This window comes from Corvus hawaiiensis, chromosome 17 (genome assembly GCF_020740725.1).
Source record: "Corvus hawaiiensis isolate bCorHaw1 chromosome 17, bCorHaw1.pri.cur, whole genome shotgun sequence".
NCBI classification, from domain to species: Eukaryota; Metazoa; Chordata; class Aves; order Passeriformes; family Corvidae; genus Corvus; species Corvus hawaiiensis.
Window position 1 is genome coordinate 10,511,557 of NC_063229.1, and position 21,068 is coordinate 10,532,624.

General features: G+C 48.7%; 1 protein-coding gene across 2 annotated transcripts in view; it reads right to left on the reverse strand.

Annotated features, from left to right (window-relative positions):
* The window catches only part of COL20A1 (collagen type XX alpha 1 chain), a 51,669-nt gene that overhangs the window by 27,395 nt on the left and 3,206 nt on the right, over positions 1-21,068 (reverse strand). The window contains exons 2-18 of one of the 2 annotated variants that reach the window (XM_048322150.1): positions 18,644-18,728; positions 16,198-16,308; positions 14,434-14,577; positions 14,038-14,196; positions 12,938-13,138; positions 11,596-11,751; positions 10,498-10,617; positions 10,160-10,324; positions 8,751-8,915; positions 7,641-7,813; positions 6,915-7,044; positions 6,284-6,429; positions 4,493-4,616; positions 3,904-4,043; positions 3,177-3,306; positions 2,508-2,650; positions 1,301-1,433 (exon numbers count right to left, since the gene is read on the reverse strand). In XM_048322150.1, the coding sequence (XP_048178107.1) occupies positions 1,301-1,433; positions 2,508-2,650; positions 3,177-3,306; positions 3,904-4,043; positions 4,493-4,616; positions 6,284-6,429; positions 6,915-7,044; positions 7,641-7,813; positions 8,751-8,915; positions 10,160-10,324; positions 10,498-10,617; positions 11,596-11,751; positions 12,938-13,138; positions 14,038-14,196; positions 14,434-14,577; positions 16,198-16,308; positions 18,644-18,716 (2,413 nt within the window). In that variant the 5' untranslated portion in view covers positions 18,717-18,728. The remainder of the gene's footprint in view (positions 1-1,300; positions 1,434-2,507; positions 2,651-3,176; positions 3,307-3,903; positions 4,044-4,492; positions 4,617-6,283; positions 6,430-6,914; positions 7,045-7,640; positions 7,814-8,750; positions 8,916-10,159; positions 10,325-10,497; positions 10,618-11,595; positions 11,752-12,937; positions 13,139-14,037; positions 14,197-14,433; positions 14,578-16,197; positions 16,309-18,643; positions 18,729-21,068) is intronic. The other variant, XM_048322151.1, reaches the window with a different exon arrangement.

Genomic DNA, 21,068 nt, shown 5'->3' on the forward strand with positions numbered 1-21,068 from the left:
GCACTTCTTACTTTAAACATGAGAAAATAATTAGCATCAAAACCATTGATTTCACATGCAAATAATGCCTGGGAGAAGCACGGCAGTGTCCTGACTGCTCCTGCAAAGGGATCAGCAGCACCCAGACACTGAACCCTGTGTTGGCTGCCCAGCTGCACACCTGGCTTCCTGCAGAATTTTTCTTCCTTCATGCAGAAGGCAAAGCCTGACAATTCCCAGGGCTCCTGCACAAGGACAGCAGCTGACAAGTAGAAATCAAATTGCTTTCCTTGTCCCACTGGGGTGCCAGCAGCAGCAAGGACTGGCTTGTGCAAACGTGCCTAGAAGGGCACTGTCACGTGTCCTTTTGTTGGACTGAGAGAGCTCCTCTGACATTTCATAATTCATAGCTTAAAACACAGTAATTAATTTTCCTACACCCTCCAAACAGCTCTAATGGTCCTCTTGTCATCATGTGTCAATAGGATGCTTGCTTTTATTTTTCTTTTGTCAGTATGCAGCTCCAAGGTACTTGTCTGAGATAGTTTCCTATAAAAATGTTATTATTATTTATTATTAATAAAACCTGAGCTTCTTATTCCAAGATTACCATTTACTTCAGGTTTCATCAGCTCAACATCAGCCTAAATGAGTTTATTCTGCAGAGGAGGATGAGATCTGAGAGGAGAGGGAGGACTGCTGGTGTTGAATGGATTGTGCTCCATTCACTTCCAACAAAGCGATTTTACAGGCAATATTAATTACCAGGACCTCTGGGAGTGCCACTTTTAAATCTCATATCCTGCCTGTACAAAGCCAGATTCAGATAATGCTTCCAAGGCAGAGTGTGCCTGCAGGATTCCCTCCCATATTTGTAATGCCCCCAGTGAGGCACAGCCCAGCAACGACACAGCTCAGGAAATCTTCACCCTCCTTACAGGCAGTATTTTATTAACAGGAACTGTTCCTTAGGCAGCACAGTGACACATTCAGCTGGACACCCTCAGAATTCATTTCCATCCATGCACTGCACAGAAGCACAGGAGGGATGAAATGTATTCTACATGGAACATGTGCAAGGATTATCAGTTACCTCTAAAATGCACCAGCCTGATGTGATTGTCCAGCCTCCTGTTCTCAGGGCAGATTGAGAACGTTTTCAGACAGAAGCCTAAATGTCTCTAGACTTTTTCACACATTCAGGTTTGGGTTTTCAGAGCTGGAGGTGACCAGTCTGAGCTGCTGGTGCGTGCTGAGTTATGAGGCATCCCATGCCCTGTTTGTCATCCCTGGGCTGTGGATCCCAGCACTGGTCACTTACTGGTCCTGTGGTGAACAGAAACGGTGTCACTTCGAGCACCATCTTTGTAGTAGGCCCAGATGGATATTTTGTAGTCAGTGTTCTTCTGCAGGCCTGGCAGGACGGCTGTCGCCACATTTCCAGCGAGGGAGAGCTGCAGCAGGGGAGGAAATGAGTCAGTCCCACTCCCGAGCAGCCCCAGGCTGGTTCATGCCACCCAAGTGCCAGGCTCATAGATTGTCTGTGGGCACAAATGAGTTAGCACCGGGCTTTGGGGCCAAAGTTTACTGTTTGGGGTTGCACACATGTAAGCAAAGGCAAAATTCCAGCCCTGAATAATGCAGAGCAGATGCTTGTGCATTGCAGCCCAGTTACAATTAGCAGCTCCTTCAGCACCACCACACAGAGCTCTGACACAAGGCAGTGCTTGCCTGGAGCACTGAATCCCTTTGCTCAGTTTCCAGCTTTTAGGAGACCTAGGGACAGAAGCCCCAGTAGCCCTCTGTTCCAGCCCAAATGGAACATGTTTGGTCTCTCTTATTGCAGGAGACACTCAGGTATTAAGCCTCCATTTAAACTGCTGTTTGACCTCATACTGAAAATAGGGGCTTCACATGGAAGAAGTCACCTGGTCCATCCCTGCCACACCTGCACCAGCTCTGTCTCTGGTCATTCTCCTCTGTGTGCTCCTCACTTGGACCTCATGCTTCCCAAAGAGCAGCATCCCAAAAGTATCAGTGCTTCCTAGCACTGAGAAGAGAAAATGCTTTGCCTTCTTAGAAGCAATATCTCCAGCTATAAGTACTTGAGTATTGTCTTTTTCTTTTCCACAGCATCTTGACATCGGGGGCTGCTGATCCTCTGCAACCCCAGATCTTTTTCTACTGAATTGCTTCTTAGCTGTTTGTTCTACATCCTGTATACCTGTGGTTAATTATTCCTGCCTAAGCTTAACACTTTCTGCTTGTCCCTATTAAATTTCATCCTTGAGGTTTTCCAGAACACTTCTGCAATCTTCCCAGAGCCTGTAGGACTCTGCCCTGCTGTCCCTCCTGCATCCAGCACTCAAGGTGACTGCTCCACTTACAGCCAGATCCAGGAGGGATCCTGCTGAACTGTTCAATTGCTGGAGTGCATTTGCCTGAATAGTTTTACACAGCTCTCTGCCACTCCTGCAGGTGAGTTCAGAGCCAGCCCAGCCTCCCCAGAGCTCTGTGTGGGCTCGTACCTCCTGAGGCTTCTCTCCACTGGCTGTGCTCCACTTGATCTGATAGACAACCACATCCGAGGCAGCGACAGCTTCCCACTGCAGGCGGAGGCTGCTCCCGGAGAGCTCGGTGACCTTCAGAGCGCGAGGAGCAGGGACCTTCACTGAGGGATGCACAAGGAAAGGAGCTGAAGTGCAGGCACAGACAGCACCATGTCAGAGCCAAGGTGGGGAGCAGATGGCTGGGGAGCACATCATCAACCAAGCAGATGCCTGAGACCAGCCTGTCTGTCGCTTCTTCAGACCCATATGACAACAGTCATCAGGACAGACAGGGGTAAATTATTTTTAAAGCTGTAATTAAGAAAGATTATCTCATTTACGGAGAGGACACATATCACACCAGTTTTGTAAAGGGAAGAAGGCTAGGAGGGCTCTCAAGGATGCAGATGTTAGGGATACATTATGCTTTTCTTAATTTGCTTCTTTTCTTGATCCCTTCCACCTCATTTTGAGCATAACACAGTTGGACATACTCCACACACAAAGAACAGCAGCCATCTGCACTCTGTGCAAGGGTTTTGGCCACGAGCTGCTGGGGCCAGTCTTCAAAACATCCCAGTTCAGATACCCACAAACCAACTTTGTCATCTCTTACTGAGACCAGAAGTATTTCCATTGCCTACTTACAGGTGGTGACATTGCCAGTAATTGGAAAGGAGTCCCCTTCATCGTATGTAGATCTGACACTGATGAAGTATTGGGTGAGGGAGGACAGAGGTCTCAGGACAGTGGATGTTGCAGTGCCAGGAACTTCCACCTGCAGTGGGGGAGTTGTGTGAGTATTCTATGAGGCAGGCTGAGACACTTGGGCTTGTTCAGCCTGAAGAAAAAGAGACACCTTATTGCAGCCTTTCAATATTTAAAGGGAGCTTATAAGAAAGATGGGAACAGAATTTTTTTGCAAGGCCTGTTGCTATAGGAAAAGGGGTCCTGACTTTAAACTAAAAGAGGTAGATTCAGATGAGATATAAGGAAAACTTTTTGACAACAAATGTGGTAAAACACTAACACAGGTTACCCAGAGATGTGGTGGATGCCCCATCCCTGAAAACATTCAAGGCCACATTGGATGGGGATCTGAGCAGCCTGATCTAGTTGAGGATGTCCCTGCTCACTGCAGGGGAGTTGGACTAGATGGTTATGTATGTCCCTTCCAACCCAAACCATCCTATGGCTCTAGAGAGCACAGCTGCAGAGAGGTCAGCATTTGGTGATAATTGCAGCAAAAGTGCCCATTTCAGAGTTAACACACTGCCAGCACACAAGCTCTCCCTGAATCATGCAGCTGAAGGACAACAGGGCATTATCCAACTTCCCAAGCTCCTTTTCCTTCCCCCAGCCCCTGAGGACTCACCTCTCCAGCGTTGCCCCCTCTGCTAGAGACATAGGTGACGTGGTGAGCCCGCACGGCCGGGGCCGCGGCCTCCCAGCTGACCCGCACAGAAGCGTGGCTGAGCTCGGAGAAGCTCAGGTACCTGGGAGGACTCAAGGCCACTGCAACAACAGTTAGTGACAGCACTCTGAGCCTTCACAGGCTGCACAATGGCAATGCCACCCGCTGCCCTCAGATGATCCCACCTTGAACCAAGAGGCTCATTCAACTATGCAGGCAAATATTCTCTTTATTCACTACCACACACACATCTGGGAGCTTATGAAGGGCTGCCGCAGATTTAGGTGAGGATGAGCCAGATGATTGCTTTCTCCCACCCCAGACAACAAAGACTTCAAGGAACACCTAGTTCAGGAGTCCTTTATTACCAGGGGAGCATCACTCATTTTTCACAGCTCACAATGCAATTAGACATCCCCTTGAGGACCAATACTTGCTTCAGATCCAGCAGGAAGGAGGCCAGATGCACAATATGGGAAGCACCTCATTTCACACGTCCCTCCTGCCTTAAGTGTTTAATAACAACTCAGTAAGGAGCAGCAGCACTTACAGGTGGTTTCCTGGATGCTGGCTGGATCACTGGCATCTTCCCCATACATGGCATACACTGCCACAGAGTACCCAGTGCTGGGGGACAGCCCCTCCAGCAGCACCTCGGGCTGGGTCACCTTCACCTGCCAACAGAGAGGGGGTTTAGGGTACCCTTCAGCTCTAGGGTACCTCCCAATGCACTTAAGAGAGCAGGACCTTACAGAGGCATGGGCCAAGGACCCTTTGGTTACACTTAGGGGTCCTCTCCAATCTAGAATGGTCTTAGAATCGTAGTATCACAGAATATCCTGAGTTGGAATGGACTCACAATGATCATCAGAATCCAAGTCCTGTTCCTGAACAGGAAAACCCTATGAATCCCACCGTGTCCCTGAGAGTGTTGTCCAAATTTTCTTTGAGTTCTGTCAGGCTGCTGCTGCTGTGACCGTTCACAGCCTGTTCCCTTGCCCAGCCATCCTCTGGGTAGAACCTTTTCCTAACCTCCAACCTAAACCTGCCCCGACACAGCTCCAGCTGCTCCCTCGGGTCCTGTCGCTGGTCACACAGAGCACAGAGGGGAGCTGCCCCTCCACTTCCCCTCATGAGGAAGCTGCAGACCCCAATGATGTCTCCCCTCATTCTCCTCTTCTCCAGTCCCTTCCCCACCTGGGCAGGTGATCTCTGTCTCTCTTGCCCTTTGGGGATACACAGCACCTCCTCCTACCCTGCTCTGCAGAGCCCTGATTCTCTCACACCAAAACGCTGCTGCTCTGGGTTGGATCGGGGGGTATTCAAGAGCTGTGATCCCGCTTTTCTCAGACACACGGGAAGCTCTGGCAGGAGCGCTGCCAGCAGCCCCAGAGCAGCCGGGCTGCTGCCATCTGCTGCTAACACGGCACGGGCACCGCTCTGCTCCGCAGCCTGCTCGCTGCAGAAAGGCACCACGGGGACACTTAGGAGTCTGCACACACTGGAGCACAGTTTATAAAAAGCTGGGAACATTTTAATGCTGGTTTTGCAGACATCCCATCGGCCTGGAGCATTGCACTCTAACAGGGAGTAGGTCAGGTAACTGTGGAAATGTTTTAATATTCTGAAATACAAATTTGAGCGTCGGTCTTGCTTCAGATGTTCTGAATCTTATTAAAACCCCATGAGTATGCACTGAAAGCAGAGTATTAATTGATCTGTTTTGAAAACCATCCTGCAATTTCCTCTATTGCTGTGCATTCAGAGGGGCAATCTTAGTCAAAGAGGCAGTAAATGTTCCTCCCCACTCACTTTGTTTTTTTAAAATTCATATCCTCAGCCTACAGGTACTCTAGATAATGTGTTAAAATGCACAACGAAGCGTTCTGAGATGTTTTTAAGGATTTTCCATTCGTCAAGCATTGTTTCTTTCATCTGCAGTGTCATAGGTCTGTTTTCAGATGTCAGCAAAATCCGCCCTAACACATTTTCAGTTAACTTTTAAAGATACACACAGTCAAGATGTTTATGTACAGCCTCAAGGATACAACAATTACACTTGGGGCTGCAAGGATGTGAGTTCAGTCCCTGGGTTTCCAGGGCCCCAGGAGGCAGTCAGATCTCTCCCATGCCTTGATTTCCCACATGAAACCCTCACAGTTATAAATCACTTTGAGACAAACCATAGAAAAGAATCTTTTATGAAAGCTGTTTCTGGCAATAATTCTGATAGATTTTTTTTCTTTGACCACATGATACCAATTGCCAAATCTTAGAGCTAGCACTAAACTCAGCCCAGACAGAGAAAAAACAGTATTATCATTATTGTCACAAACTCTACCTCTGTTGTATAGTCCTCTGCTCCATCAGGGGCTGCAGAGCAGAGCACCAGGTAGTGCGTGGCTCCCTGGGCTGCTTTCCAGCTCAGCCTCAGACTGTTGTGGCTCAGCTCAGAGACGCGCAGGGAACGAGGGGAAGACAAAGGCACTAAAGAGAAAAATAAGGCACAAAGGTACCTTCAGTGTATGAGGTCTGCAACAACTCAAAACCCAGGGGACACCTGGCTTTACAACAGCTACTGCACGCTGGCAGGCACCCACCCCACATCTAACACAGTCTCTACTTTACAGAGAGTTTAATTCACTCGGCGCCCATGGATAAAGAACCAGCGAGGAGTTGCAATATATTTCTAGCAGGGTGTGTTACTGCCACATTCTGCTTTGCAGAATGACACAGGTGGAAAGGATCCCTGCAGGTCTCTGGCCCACCCTGCTGCTCAAAGCACAGGTTGCTCAGGGTCTTGCCTGGTTGAGTTCTGAGCACCTCGGCAGATAAAGAGAGCTGTAGATAGCCCGAACTTGAGGGGTGAGGAAATGTACAATGGCACTCTCCAGTCTGAGGTGGTCAGAGATCGAGCTCTGCTCGCCTTTCCTCAGCACCCCTCAGTACAATTCTCTCTACTCACGACCTACGTGTGGAAGTGACGCCTCTCAGCCCGTCCCCCACCGCGGTGTCGTACACAGGGATCACCGACACCAGGTACTCCGTGTGCGAGGTCAGGTTGGACAGCTGCAGAGAGGACTCTGCTCCCTCTAAAACCACCTGCAAGCACAAAGGGAGGGCTGTCAGGGCAGGGAGGTGCTACTGCCCTTCAGCAATGGAACGGCTGAACTGGCCATCCCTGGCCAGTGTGGCTTCTCCGTGGCAGATCTGTGCCCAGAAACATGAAGCCCAGTTGCCCTCTCTCTGCACTTTGTGATAGCTAGCATCTCCCCAAAGCAGAGAGGTGAGAGGCAAAAAGGATTCCTGTCCTCTAAACCTGGGATCTCTGCAAACACCGAGCACGGGACTCTAGCCATGCTCTCACTGAAATCAATGGAAATTCGTCCACGATTTGGATTTGCTTCTTTAAATCATATCCATCCCAGATATCCTTGGCTCTCTGCACCTGAGAGTCCTCTCCGAGTCAAAACACATGATTTAGGGAGGGGATAACACTGGCTAAGAGAAAAATCAGCGTCTTCTATCTTATCACCCTATTACCTCTTCACATTTACACTCATGGTGCATTTAATTTCATCTCTGGCTTAACTGATACCCCATTGCCATCCTCTTTTTGTCCACCCAAGCCTCCTTAAACTGCCAGCCACCATCTGGAAGCTGTGGCAGTCTCAGGTGTCCAGGGAAAGGTCTCTCACCTCTTTGGGTGTCCCACCCTTGGATGGATAATACACAACCCGGTATTTCTTTGGTGGTCTCAGAGGAGGGCTCCAGGCCAAGTGCATGCTCTTGGAGGTCACAGCAGATATTTTCAGGTCAGTTGGGCTGATCTGGGGACCCGTGTTGGCAGGGTTATCTTTCACAGCGCTGCCTAGGAATTAAAACCACAGTTATTTTCTTATATTCACACTTCTCATGCCAAATGTACTTTCCAGCTCATAAACATGAGTGACATTTTTCAAACCAAGTTGCAGTCTCCTTCCCTATAGAGTATAGAAACTGTTCCAGACTGCTCTGAAATAAATATTTTAAAACTGGCTGTACAGAGAACATAAATACTCCATAGAGAACAGGCTGTGTATTTTTCTGGGTGCTGCAAATAATTCTTCAACACAAGTCTGCATTCCTTAATCTCAAAAATTTGCCAAAATTAACAAGCAAAAATTACTTTGGTTTCTTTTTGGACAAGCCCATTTTTCTTCAGCCTAACCTTCACCTTTGTAAAATGTCTAATTATGCCAAATACAAATCAGTAAGAATAAATGAATTTATTAATATGAATCTCCAGAGCATTAAATGAAAGTATGCTTGAAATTTAGACTTTCCCATTCTGCTTAGGTCAATCTTAGAGCAGAAAGAGGTGGAAATATGTACACAATATTTCTCTTGAGGATCTAAGTTAACATCTGGAGTGGTTCTTCATGCTCTTCATCCTGCAAGCTGTTCCCAGCAAAGGAAAGAAATGGCTGCTTGATTTTAACTTGTTGGAGATCCAATATTAAAAGTTTTGTGGAGAAAAAACTAATATGTTTAGGTGCTTTATTATTTCCTCACCCTACCTCCACATTTACTCCATAGACTTTCCCTAGTATATTTTCCTATTAGTTCTCCTGCTTTTTCTGCCTCGTTGGAAGAAACTCGGAAAAGAAGATGGTTACAACACATTTATCACACCATATATAAAGGAAGAGGGAAAGGAAGCTCCTTTTCCATATAGTGGTTATTATTGTCTTGAGGGGATTTTATCCACCAAGAAGAAGGGGGATGGTGAGCAGCAGGAAGCTCTCACCAAGGAGGTCCCACATCACCTGTGGTTTCCTTGTGGCTCCTCTCCTTGATCCTGGTGCACAGGACCCGTGTGAGTTTGCTGACCAGGGAGCTGAGCAGGGGGAAGTCCAGCACGTTGTACACGGTGAGCTCCAGCGGCTCCGAGGCCACTTGCCTCAGCTCCGCCTCGTCCGCGTTCTTCACCCCTGCGACCAGAGAACGAGGCTGAGAACCTCCCCAGACAGGAGCAGAGGGACTCCCCAGAGGTGGGTTTACCATCACCCTGCTCTCCAAGAACAGCCTCCCAGTTGTCCCAGTGGCAGAGTGGTGTCTTAGTGGCCCTGAGCTTTCCTGCAGCAACCACCTCAGCCCAGCCTGGGAAGAGCTTTCAGCTCAGAAGGCCTTTAGCAACCTGGAGACAGTCTGGTGAATCCTCCTTCTGTCCTCCTGCCTCCTCACCACTTGCAGGCTTTGCTATCAGGAAGGGAGGTATTTTTCAACCTGAGAGGCTGTTGGCATAAACGGATGAGGGACTGAATGAACAAACAACCATTTTATATTTATGAGGCACTAGCACTCCCCACAGAGAGCCTGTTGTTCATCAGAACATCACTCTGCATCCCACAGAGTCAGGGATGAGCAAAAAGCAGCCCATTTGTATAACAGAACTTCTCCATCACAGAGCATCCTCTATCCCCATCCTTCAGCTCCTCATCCTCATTAACTCTCTGCAGACCAAGCTCCACAGTACAACTCCTTTTGCTTCCCAGAGCTAGGTTCAGGGTTCCCTACCACTGTCCAAGGAGGCTCAGCAGCTCTCCTCACTCCATAAAAGCCACTTACCCACATAACCCTATGCAATAAACGCTCGCTTGCATGTTCCCAACACAGCTTAGCACAAACTTTTGGAGACTGCAATTTCAGGAGAGTTTTTATGTAACTTTATTGCTCATGTATCAGTCTCTAGCAGACCTTGTGGTCATCAAGGCCGGAGCTGCTCAAAGCCATTTTGTGTCTTGGTGTTGCTGCTGGACAGTGAAGAGCAGATAATGCTGTTATTTAGAGAAATGGGAAGTTGTGAGAGGCAGTAATAATACAGGAGGTCTCCTGCCATCCCCAATACAACATTCTCTTGCCTAATTCCACAGCTGAGAATATTGTTCTCATGGCACAGGTCCCTGAGGCTCCCAAAGGTCTTTAGGTGGGAGGTGTGACATCTCCCACGTGAATGCTTTTCCTAAAAAAAAAAATATTCTTTGAAAACACTGCCTGTGCTGAATAAATGAGTTAATTTTCCTCTTAGCCTTAATGTAATGAGGTCTCATCCACTACTTCAGTTTTACAGCCTTAGGATCCTTCTTTCAAAGTTGAGGGAACATAATCTTCAATTTAAAGATGACCAAAAATAGGTTGGCTTTGTCCTACAGATTATCAATGGCTGTGATCTTACCGATGGCAAATATCTCTATGCCCAGGTTTTTCAAGGTCTGAGCAGCCAGGTTGGCATCATCCTGGGATTTCCCATCAGTCAGGAGGATTACCAACTTCTCAGCCTCCAGCCGGGCACCAGCATCTGGTTTCAGATTCTGCTCCAGGACGTGGGTCAGTGCTAGACCTGGGGAGGAGCAGAGATGGAGGATGTGCCACAGCCCTCCGAACAACCCCAATGCCTTTACTCTTTTTTCTGCTCCCCAGCAGCCACAGCCCCACAGAGCACATTGTCCCATGGGAACAGCTTCCCCCACTGTGGCTGCAAGGGCTGTTTAGAGCCCTGTAAGGTGGAGTTACCTGTAAAGGTGTTGCCACCCTTGTACCGCAAATTCCTCACGGCCTCCAGCACCTGTTCCCTCGTGGAGTAAGCGCTCAGATCCCACTCCGTGCGGGGGTCACTGCTGTACTGGGACAGCCCTGGGAAAAACAGGAGCTATGGGCATCCAGCCAGCCCAGGTGAGCTGCAGGAGACCCACTCTGGGAGCCGGTCTCAGGATTGCCAGGAAGGATGACACAAAATAATGAAAGGGACTGAGGGTGAGTAGATGAGGCTTCTAACTCCACTTCTCTGTGTGGTTCTGAGAAAATAGCATGAAGCTGAGTCAGGGGAGGTTTAGGTTGGGCATTAGGAAAAGGTTCTTCCCCCAGAGGGTGGTTGGGCACTGAACAGGCTCCCCAGGGCAGTGGTCACAGTCCCAGGCCTCACAGAGCTCCAGGAGCATTTGGACAATGCTCTCAGGCCCAGGGTGGGATTCTCAGGGTGTTCTGTGCAGGGCCAGGACTTGGACCCGATGATCCTTGTGGGTCCCTTCCAACTCAGGATATTCCCTGATTTTATGGTCCTGCCATGCAGGCGGCAAAGCGATGCCTCAGACCCCACGGGGTACAGGGGTACACACCCCTCTCATGATCATCTCATGATGATCAGAGGTGTTTGATAAGGTGTCAAAGTTAATCAGGGTCAAACAATCAGTTTCAAGGGCTGAGAGAGATTTACATCATCCTATTTCACGTACAGCCCGGCTGTCAGTAGCATTCAGAGCTGGAAGCAGCCCCATTCCAAGCTGAATTCACAGCAGCCCCAGTGTGGCATTGCCACTGCACACAGTGCGTTGGTGGCTGAGCACCTCGTCACAGATGGTAGCAAATCCCAAAAGTATCTCAGCATCACCACCCAAGCTGGTGCTGCCCAAAGACAGCACTTCTGTTCACTGTGCAGATATTTTTCACAGCCACTAGAGGCCAGAGCTTGCTACCAGATGGGAAAAGCTGCCAAGAGCAGCTCTAGGACCGCATCCTAAAGGAATAAGAGCTCCCAAGAGGAGCACATAGCAAGAGACCAAGGCCCCTTCAAACATCAACATCCTAAGGTCAGGAAACAGGAGCATGTCCTACCTACTCTTATCTTGTCTTCTGCAATACTGAATGGGGAAATCAGATTGCTCAGGAACTCCTTAATGAGCTTGAAATTGTTGCGTCCAATGCTCCAGGACCCATCCACAAGCAGGACGATATCAGTCATTGCAGGTGTGTCACACTGAAACTGGGAGCCTGCAGGGGAAAGGTTTGATACTGAGAGAACCAATTGTAAGGAGGAAACCCGCTTCAGTTTTAAGCTAAAAAGCGAATCTGCTGTGCAGGGCCTTGTCTGGATGGTGGAATAGACCATCTGCCAGTCTGGCACATGCCAGCATCTCGTGAAAACCACAGAGCCAAGAATAACCCATGTCAGTACCAAGAAACGGAGTGGTGTGGAGCTGCACCTCTGCAAAGAAGGGGTTAATGCTCTCCAGAAGCGTGTGCTAACCCAAGCACTGCCCTCTGCAAGCTGTCAGCTCCATTCCGTCTCAGCCCCAGCCCAGTGCTTCCTTTTATCTAGCCTAAGTCTCCAAGAATTGCAGGTGATTGCTTAATTCCATTCCATCACGAGATCCCCTGTGGGCTACAATTATTTCATGGCTTTATATTAAATCCAATCTCCCCGTAAAAACCTGCTGGCACCATGGATACTCCAGCCCTGCCTTCGTCCCCACCCCAGGCCTTCAGCTTAGCAGAGGATAAGATACAGCATGTTGCTAATTGAATGCATCTTCCTGGAGTATTTCTCAGATTTTGCATCTTTGGTGGAGGGGAAACAGATTATCCCATTAAGATTTATCAGGCTCCAAAGGGGCCTGTCTCTTATCACAGACACAGATTCTCTGGCCCATCCCATTCACACCATTTCAGCCAAGCTGGGAGCCATCTCAGTCTCAACTGAATCTGAAGGATCCTCATGGATCAGTTATCTGTGAAACACGAAGAACAAGCCCAGAAGGAGGAGCAGGCTGGGTAACAAACATCCCTGGTGTTTGGAAAGGAAACACCTTGGAAAGGTCCATGGCTGGGGGTGCTCTGCTGAAGAACACAAATGCTTACATGAATCTGCCAGAAGCAGGGGGAGATGACAACACTGAAGAGAGAATAGTGCCAAATCAATTAAAATCAATAAATTAAATCATCTGGAAGGAATTTTTGGCCTAACTCCAGCTTTCCTTAGAATTCATGTTGTTCTACAGAACTCCAAATTTCTCCAGTGAGCTCTGACAGCTCCCAAAGCATGACCTAGTGATTGGAAGCGCAACCAGCAGCACTGTACTCTGGGGGGGCAGAGGGTGGGGTGGAAAGCTTGAATTCAGTGTGTGTTAGGGAAAAGAGCAGGGAAGAAGGAGCAAGACATGTTTGAACCCCTTCTCACCTCGCCTCAGTGAATCCTTTGGGGGTTTTTCTTTTCCTGGAGACTCTCGCTCTGTGTTTTCAGGAGTACGCGGGGATGATTTTGGGGTTATTGATGTTGTTTCTGTCACACTGGCCTCCACACTCGGCTGGTTTCTTGTCGTTTCTCCGGAGCTCTTTGGCTGAATCCCCTTCTGCCTTTTCTTTTCAGCTCTGTCCTTTGCTGTGCTCCAAATAGAAAAATTCCATTGTCCCTAACTGTGTTATCCCCATGGAACCCCACTTCTCAGCTGATTTGAGCCACACTTGACACAGGTGTAAGGACCTCAGAGAGGGTAAAACTCCTACAGATTTATGCAAATAGGTGCATAGACTGACACCACCTTCATTCACACCTCTCTGAGAGGGCTGCACGTGTGCTCAGGAGTTAACGTTAGTAACGGATCACATCAGCAAGTTTGTCCCTCCCATTATCCTTGATGATGAAAAACAATGAATGTTTGTAAAATATAAACCAGGGAAAACATCCCAAGGGACTTCATACCAGTTGCTCTCCAGAGCTCAGCAATCTGTGGCTCACAAACACCCAAGACTTTTTGGATAATGGCCATGATGGATCTTTCTTCCATCAGCAGGTGTAATTCCCTTTTGAGCTCGTGGAAACATGAGACTCTGTAGTTACATACAGTCCTCAGCCAGGGAGGTTGAGGAAATCCTTCTTGTAGAGCACCGGCAGCCAGCCTTGGAACACAGAGCTTAGGGGGAAAAGCACCATTAGCCGCAGTGCTTAGGGAGCAGCTTGTTCTCCAAGGATCCACATTCAGTTGAAGGATAAGTTTGCATCTGCTGAATTTGGACACTTGGATGTGCATTGTCAGCTTGGCTGGAATGAGGGGCAAATATTTTTAAGTGTTTTACTGTGTTCCTGTAGCTAAGAATTGTATGCAAAGGATGAGACCAGGCTAGCAAGTTTCACTGACAGAATATATCTGATGAAGGAAGGTTGCAGGGAGAAAGTGGGAATGGTTTTAAGGACAGCTGTGTGCTCCAGCCATGGCAGCACAGCACAGTCCGTGGCTCAAAATCAATCCCATGTGACTCCAGAATGGTGACAGCACCCACCTGTCTGGGACAGAGCAGTGTTCAGGGGTGGTGGGGTGGCCTCTGCCACCCAACTGTGCTCAGCTGCCGAGCTCCCCGAGGAGGTGAGGTTCTTTCCTGATGCAGCTCCTGCATTCCTTCGGTTACTTCTAGTCTGGGATGCATTTTTGAGTTCCTCTACTGTAGGAAGACCAAAAACAGAGAAACTGCCCATCTAGAGAGGCCTGTGAGCCACAGTCCCTCCCTCATCCCCTGAATCTTCCCGATCTCCCTTTCCAGCCTTCCAACCAAAACAGTACCAGGCTCTGTGATTGCCAAAGAGTCTGCAGGGTGTGTGCCAGAGGATGAGCTCTGTGCAGCCACATCCCCAGGAGCCTCAGGAGCTCTGAGTGGTAAAATTTAGCCCTCTCCACTTACTCACAAATTTCCTCTTGGCAAACAGGGCTTCCTGGGAGCCATTGAGCACATAGACCTGCAGGGTGTATTCCTTGGTGGGGCTCAGCCCTCCCACCGTGGCTTTGGGAGTCTTGGTTTTCAGCATGACTTCTTGCTCCGAGTCCCCTGAGGTGGGATGAAACCACAGTTCAGAGCCTGTCAGAGCTTAAAGTTAAGCTGACAGTAGCAAAAGCAGCACCGAAATGCAGGGAATGTCTGCCTAGGGACCGCAGTCAGCTCCTATTTATTCTTTAAATTTTGAGGAGCTCCGATTTTTACTCTTTTTCTCAGTGTAGAGTGGAGAAGATAGAGGTGGGGTTTTTAAAGTCCCTGATATGTGCCCAAATTAGGAAATTACTTCCCACCCAGTATTAGTGCAACTCTCACCAGCTTCCCAAGGAGCTGTTGAGTAAAAAGCTGGTGTTCAGAGTGTAAAGACTGGCAACTGCTGAATGAAGACACCCAACTGATTGAGGTTATATGTGACAAAATGAGGAAGTGACTCGATGTCTCTGGAGGTCACCACTGGCACTTGGGACTCATCTTACTTATCCCAGCTGTGCTGTCTCTGCCCCATCTCTGTGCAAGGGCAGCTGCTGCCTGCAGGAGACAGCTCATTTCTGGGGCTGGCACTGCCTCCAGACCCCTCCACAGCCATGTCCCAGGCTGTTGGACCCTGTTCTGGAATGCCTTGACCAGCCAAGAACTGGGCACTTCTGTGTTGGCAGGGCAGCGAGCAGATAGAGTGAGGCAGCGATTGCTCCAGAGAGAGGCACAGCAGCTCCCTAAACCCCTCTGACCAGGAAAGGTCTGCAAGCTTGAAATTATGGAGATGGATCTGTTTCTGACCCAGCCATCCCTGTGCCCCTGCCTAAGGCTGGAAACTCCCCAGCCTAAGAGGGAAAGCCTCAGGCATGTGCTAAGAGGCCGGTGGGGATTCCCTGCATTCCCGGGATGCTCATCAATCTCTGCTGAGCTGAGGCTCAGGGGAGGAGCAGGGCAGGGAAGGAATGGGAAACCTCCTGCTCCAGCTCGGGAAACAGGTGGGGGCTGAGCTAAAAGCGGGCGGATGATCACAGGAGCTGCCGCCCGCACTCCTGCCCGGCAGCTCCCTTTTCCGGCTCACTGGGAAAGCGGCAGCGACTGGAAACCGAATGCCAGCCTCGACTAAGGATGCCTGCAGTCCCTCCTCCCCACTACGGGACATCGTGTCCTTCCAACACCACCAGGTTCAACATCTGAAGTCAGGGAGTAGGGGTAGGGAGCAAGAGGGATGAGTCTCCCCACACAAATAGGGTCGAAGTCTTCCCATTCCATGTCCCTGCAGGTGGTGGGAGAGCTGGGAGCTCCCATAGAAGAACCAGGCAATGAACCTTTTTCATATTTGTCTCACAGAGTCCTAAAGAACAGCATTTCTGGCTAAACCTTTCCCCTGGGATGAACAGAGCTGAATTTCATCTCTTTCCTGTGAATGAGTGATAAAGGGACTGTGCCTGCACTGAGTGGCGCTACAGACTGCTCCCACTGTGGCCAGAAAGGCTCCTTGATCATACTGCATGTACAGCCCAGTGAAATCAACACCTGGAACCAGAACAGGATAAGTCCCTCTGCCTTATCTCTATTCCCTTAAGGTCTAAATAATGCTCATACTTAGGTCCTGTTGGCCACCAGATGAAAGGTGGAGCTCAGTCCCTCCGTCTCATACAAATCTCTGCTGGGTCTGATGTCCAGGGTGTCAGCACATACCTGCCATGGGCTTTACCCGAACTTTGTAGCCACTGATGTTCCCTTCAGTCTCTTTCCACTTCATCTGGAGCCTGTCTTCTGAGAGGACAGTGAGTTTCAGCCGGCCTGACCCTGGGGAGGAGGAGATATGTCCGTGCTGTTACGGTGCAATTACTCCCACAAAACCTATGTGTGCTGTCTCCTCTAAGGACGCAGGAACAGCTGCAGTACAAAGGGAACCTTCACCATCCCAGGCAAGTCCTCAGCATCCCCTGGGGTTGCACGGCAGCTCCTGCAGTCCCCTTGCACCTCTGCAGGCTTGGAGCCTCCCATGCAAAGAGCAGTTTCTCAGGTGCTCATTTTATACCCCTGCAGAAAGGCAAAGCAGCCTCCCACAGAGGTGAGGGCTTTCTCTGCACCCTTCATGTCTTGAAGGGCTCTTCCAGGAGCTTTCATGCTGAATGTTTTTGTACAGCAAGAGTGTTCAGTGCAAACGTGAAATGGGAGGGCAGCAAACACGTAAATGGGCTCAGCAAGGCTCTTCAATAGGCTTGGGCTGCTGAGAAATACAGAAATTCCCCAGGTGATGGATCCCACACTTCTGCAAAGATCATTTCAGAGGCAGCTCCAAGGACCAACTGGGTTTAGAAAGAACAGAAAGAAAAAAAAAAAAAGAAAGAAAAACCTGATAAAGTGTAAATAACAGCTCCTGGCAGGACCATAACTCATGGGCACCAGCTTCTATCAGTTTGCTGCAGGGAGCTGCAAACTAAATGACAAATCCTGAGGAAAAAAATAGTATCAGACAAGGAGGTAAAGAGAAGAAAGAGCACATTCCCTTATCATCTCCAGATTTCACAGCTATCTGTTAGCCCCAGCTAGAGGTTGGAGCTCATGTGTCACTCCTTGAATCCATGATTCCTGTCGTACAAATGTCACCATATGAAACTTTTTCACTTGGCTGGATGCAGGATGGCAACTCAGCAGATTTCTCTCCCTTCCTTCTGACACCGTGCCCAGAGCTGCCTTTCCAGCAGGATGCCCTAATTTGCAGTGAGTGAGCACACTATAAACATCTGCACCCAAGTGTTCCCCTCACTTGCAGCTGTTACCAATCTCTTTCCCTTTACAATTACTCACAAAAAAAAAAAGCTTAGGCTGACCTGGAGTTTCTGGTCAGTGCTGCCAAACTGCCACCCAGGGCTCCTCAAGTCCCTGCTCTGGTCTTGCATGATGCCCAGACACCTCCTGACATCCCTGCCATGATGTCACCACCCAGGAAAGCAGTGAGAGCTGGCAGTGAGGTCTTGCTTGCCTCAGCTCAACATCTGTGCCTTAACCTTTCCTTGCAGAGACTTCCTGCAGGCTGCCCAACAAGCAGACAACTATTTGGGGAAACAAAGGGCAGATTCACATCTCACCCCAGGCAAATCTGAAGAGGAAGAAAGAAAACAGGGGAAAGAGGGGTGAAGGGCAAAAAGCAAATCCCAAAATCATGCCTAAGAGAAATGGTCGAAGATCATGAAACAATGAGGGGAATTCAGAGTTAGATTAAACATGGAGTTGTCTTCTTTTGGCCAAGTGTGGTCCAGCTCCTTGGGCATCACTCTAGGAGCCCAGAAGCTAAAAAGACAAGAATGTCCCCAGACATACCAGAAAGGACATCATCCTCTAAAGCACCATTATGTGCTGGATGCAAATGATCCCCAGTGCCATGAAAGCTCCACTGTTTCCTTGCCCTTCCTTAGATGTGCACTATTCGATGCTGTAATCTTGCTCTCCAGCTGACAGGGAGTTAAGACCAGGCTTAAGTGCAGCAGTGTGGAAGATACACAGCAGGGAGACACATCTGTCCCAGCCCTGCAGTGCCATCACTTTCTAGAAACCTTTGTGCTCTTCCACACAACGTTCAAGCATAACATTAAGGTGGTTCTTCCACATCAGAAAGGCTGTGCTGAGGTGCTGTAGGTATTTTCTGGTCCCTCTGGGGAGCAGGATGATACAGGAGGAATCACCTCCTGCTTTCTCACCCAGATGTTGCACCACATCTCATCATATACACCCAAAGCAGCAGGAAGGTGCCGTGACTAAAGAAGTAACACCCTTTTTCTTCCTATTTCTCAGGCTCCCACTGATCACATAACCCCCTCATTGCTTGCACAGGCTGAAATGCATCCCTGGTGCAAGGGAGTGGCTGGATTGCTGCCAGAGATGAGGACATGCCTGGCAGAGTGGGGAGGGATAGAGAGCCTCTCCCCCGATGGGCCCCCTGATCCCTCATCTCTCTTCATGCATGGGAAAGGCTGTTTGGAGCTTCACCAACAGACACCAGAGCACAGCAGCCCCCTGAAATCCAGCCTGCCTTTGGGAATGTCCCTCACAGTGGTGCCACTGCCAACGGGAAGGGCTGGGTTATCCCAGGGGACAGACAAGGGAACAGCCCCACAAGGGCAGGCAGGCTCCTTACCTTGGCCCACTCGTCCCCAGACATGGCTCATCACAGGTAGGCAGGCAAGGAAGAACCAAGTGTGAATCAGCATTGTGACCAGGACCTACAAGAGGGCAAATGTCAGGAGGGAGAAATAAAAGTTATATTTAATCACATCTAAATCCAGTTTTTTGCAGCTCTCAGTTAAGCCACCACAACCTGGGATCTGCAGCTCAAGGTATCATTGATGGCACTGAAAGGGTGGGTGGAGAAGAACACACAGATTTTCCTGCAATTCCTACATATTATTTTATCTTTTTTGGTTCTCCAATACAGCTGTTCAGTGCCTTGGACTAAACTGTGTTTCTAAACCTGGTGGGGAACACTCCTCTCAGCCTGCTTGGGCCTGGGGCTGGGCACTGCTCTCTGGGCAGGACAATCTCAGCAGCGGAACTCAAAGCCATGGGTTCTGCTCTGATCGTGGAAATGAGCAACACTGGCAAATGACCGGACAGACAGATTCCAGAATAACTTCTGGTTTAAATTGTACAGAAGTAATTATTTCTGATTATCATGACCAAGATCATTACAGGTGTACAGACAGCACGTTTCTCATGTCCCTGCCATGCACACACAGATCTTAAGATGAAAAGCATCAAGAGGAACAGCCAGGCTCCTCAAACCACTGATTTAAATACCTCAGTTGCTGTGATAAAGCAATTTTGTAGCAGGAGGGATCCACAGACCCGGTGGAGTTTGTATGTGAACAGTTTAAAAAGAAAGGGTTTATTTCTTACTTCATTCCCAAGAAGTTGCATTCAGGACTTGCTGGAACAGTTTTGCTTTAACTGAACGGACTGAAAGCAGTGGCAGTTACAGAGTTAGCCATGGCAGAGGATCAATGTGACTCAGAAATAACCTCTGCAGCGTGGCCAAAGCTGACTGACCGAGGATAGCCAGCCTCAGCCCACAGACCTCAAGCACCTGCAGCTGGCTTTGCTGGCCTGAATTTCAGTGCTCTTCAGTTTGGGTGAGGAATTTCACGTCAGCAGAAAGTCACCCCGATGGAAACAGTGCCATCCCCTCATGTGGGTCTCAACAAACTGGGTTTTAAGCGCACATTGTTGGCCTTTTGTCATCTCTGTGCTCTACATTTCAGCCTCACTGCTTCTGGCAGAACCAGCCCTGCCTCCTGCAGTGACATTTCACTTCTATTCACTTCGATGGACAGGTATGCAGAGGCTCCTGGCAAATGCCTGTTTCCCTTCAAAAACAGCAGCTTTGTAGCAATTTCAAGGAAAAATAAATATGCACGAGTGACCCAGGCATGATCTGTTTAAATCAGATCTAAATTGCTGGAAGAACGAACGGAAAAACATGCAAGTTGTAACAGGGAGTTGTTAACCACCCTTCCCTGTCTGTGATTTTTCTTTTTTTTTGATTGAAGATGAACCGAACAACTGCAGTGTAACTGAAGCCTTTAGCCATGGGAAGCACTTGCTTTATATTTCCAGCTAATAAAATGAGGTCATTGTTTATAAAAAACAGCAAACATTTTACAGGTGGGTTTCAGGGCTCTGACTGTCACCTCCAGGGAAGCAGAGCCTGCCCTGGCTGCAGAGGTGCATGTTCCAAATAGCAGCAAAAAGTCGGCATTTTTCAGATTCCTTGAACTAAGAAACAGAGTGGCAGAGAGCAGGGGGAAGGTTCTGGCTTCTCTGAAAACACCTCTTACAGAATTTTCCATTCTCCTGATTTGCTTTAACTGGGCATAAGGATTATTCTCTTTCAGAAGTGGAAAAGAATTAATTTAGAGTTCTGGAAGTTGTGAAAGGAAGAATTACGGAAGAACTGATCTGTTCAGGTGAGAAGAAAAGCAATAGATCATGTCAAATAGGCCACGATGGTAACTGAGTGTGGGAAGGCAGGCAGGAGGGATCTTCTGAGACTCACAAACAACAGCAACAGGTTAAATAGCAGTGCAGGGCAGGAAGGCTTGGACATCAGGAAAACCTCAAATAGCAGAAGGTTCTGATTGCAAAATTCTTGTCTGATACCTCACAGAGGAGCTTTGTAAAGCTTACTATAAAGATTACAGAAACAGCAAAACAAAGGGATTTTTCAGCAACAGAATATTCTGGGGTTTCCCTTTTCAATCTCTCTCCCTTTATTTTCCTCTGGCTTAGCCTCAGCTGAACACATGAACATGTTAAGTGTGAAATTTAAGTTATACCCATTCCGTATTCCAGAAAAAAAACCAGTCCGGGTTTTCCCCCATTCCGTACTCCAGAGAAAATCCAGTCCGGGTTTTCACAAGAATCCATTCTGTACTCCGGGAAAAATCCAGTCCGGGATTTTCCCCCAAATCCATTCCATACTCCAGGGAAAATTCCAGTCCGGGTTTTTTCCCCATTCCGTACTCCAGGAAAAATCCCGTCTGGGTTTTTCCCCAGCCTGCATCCCG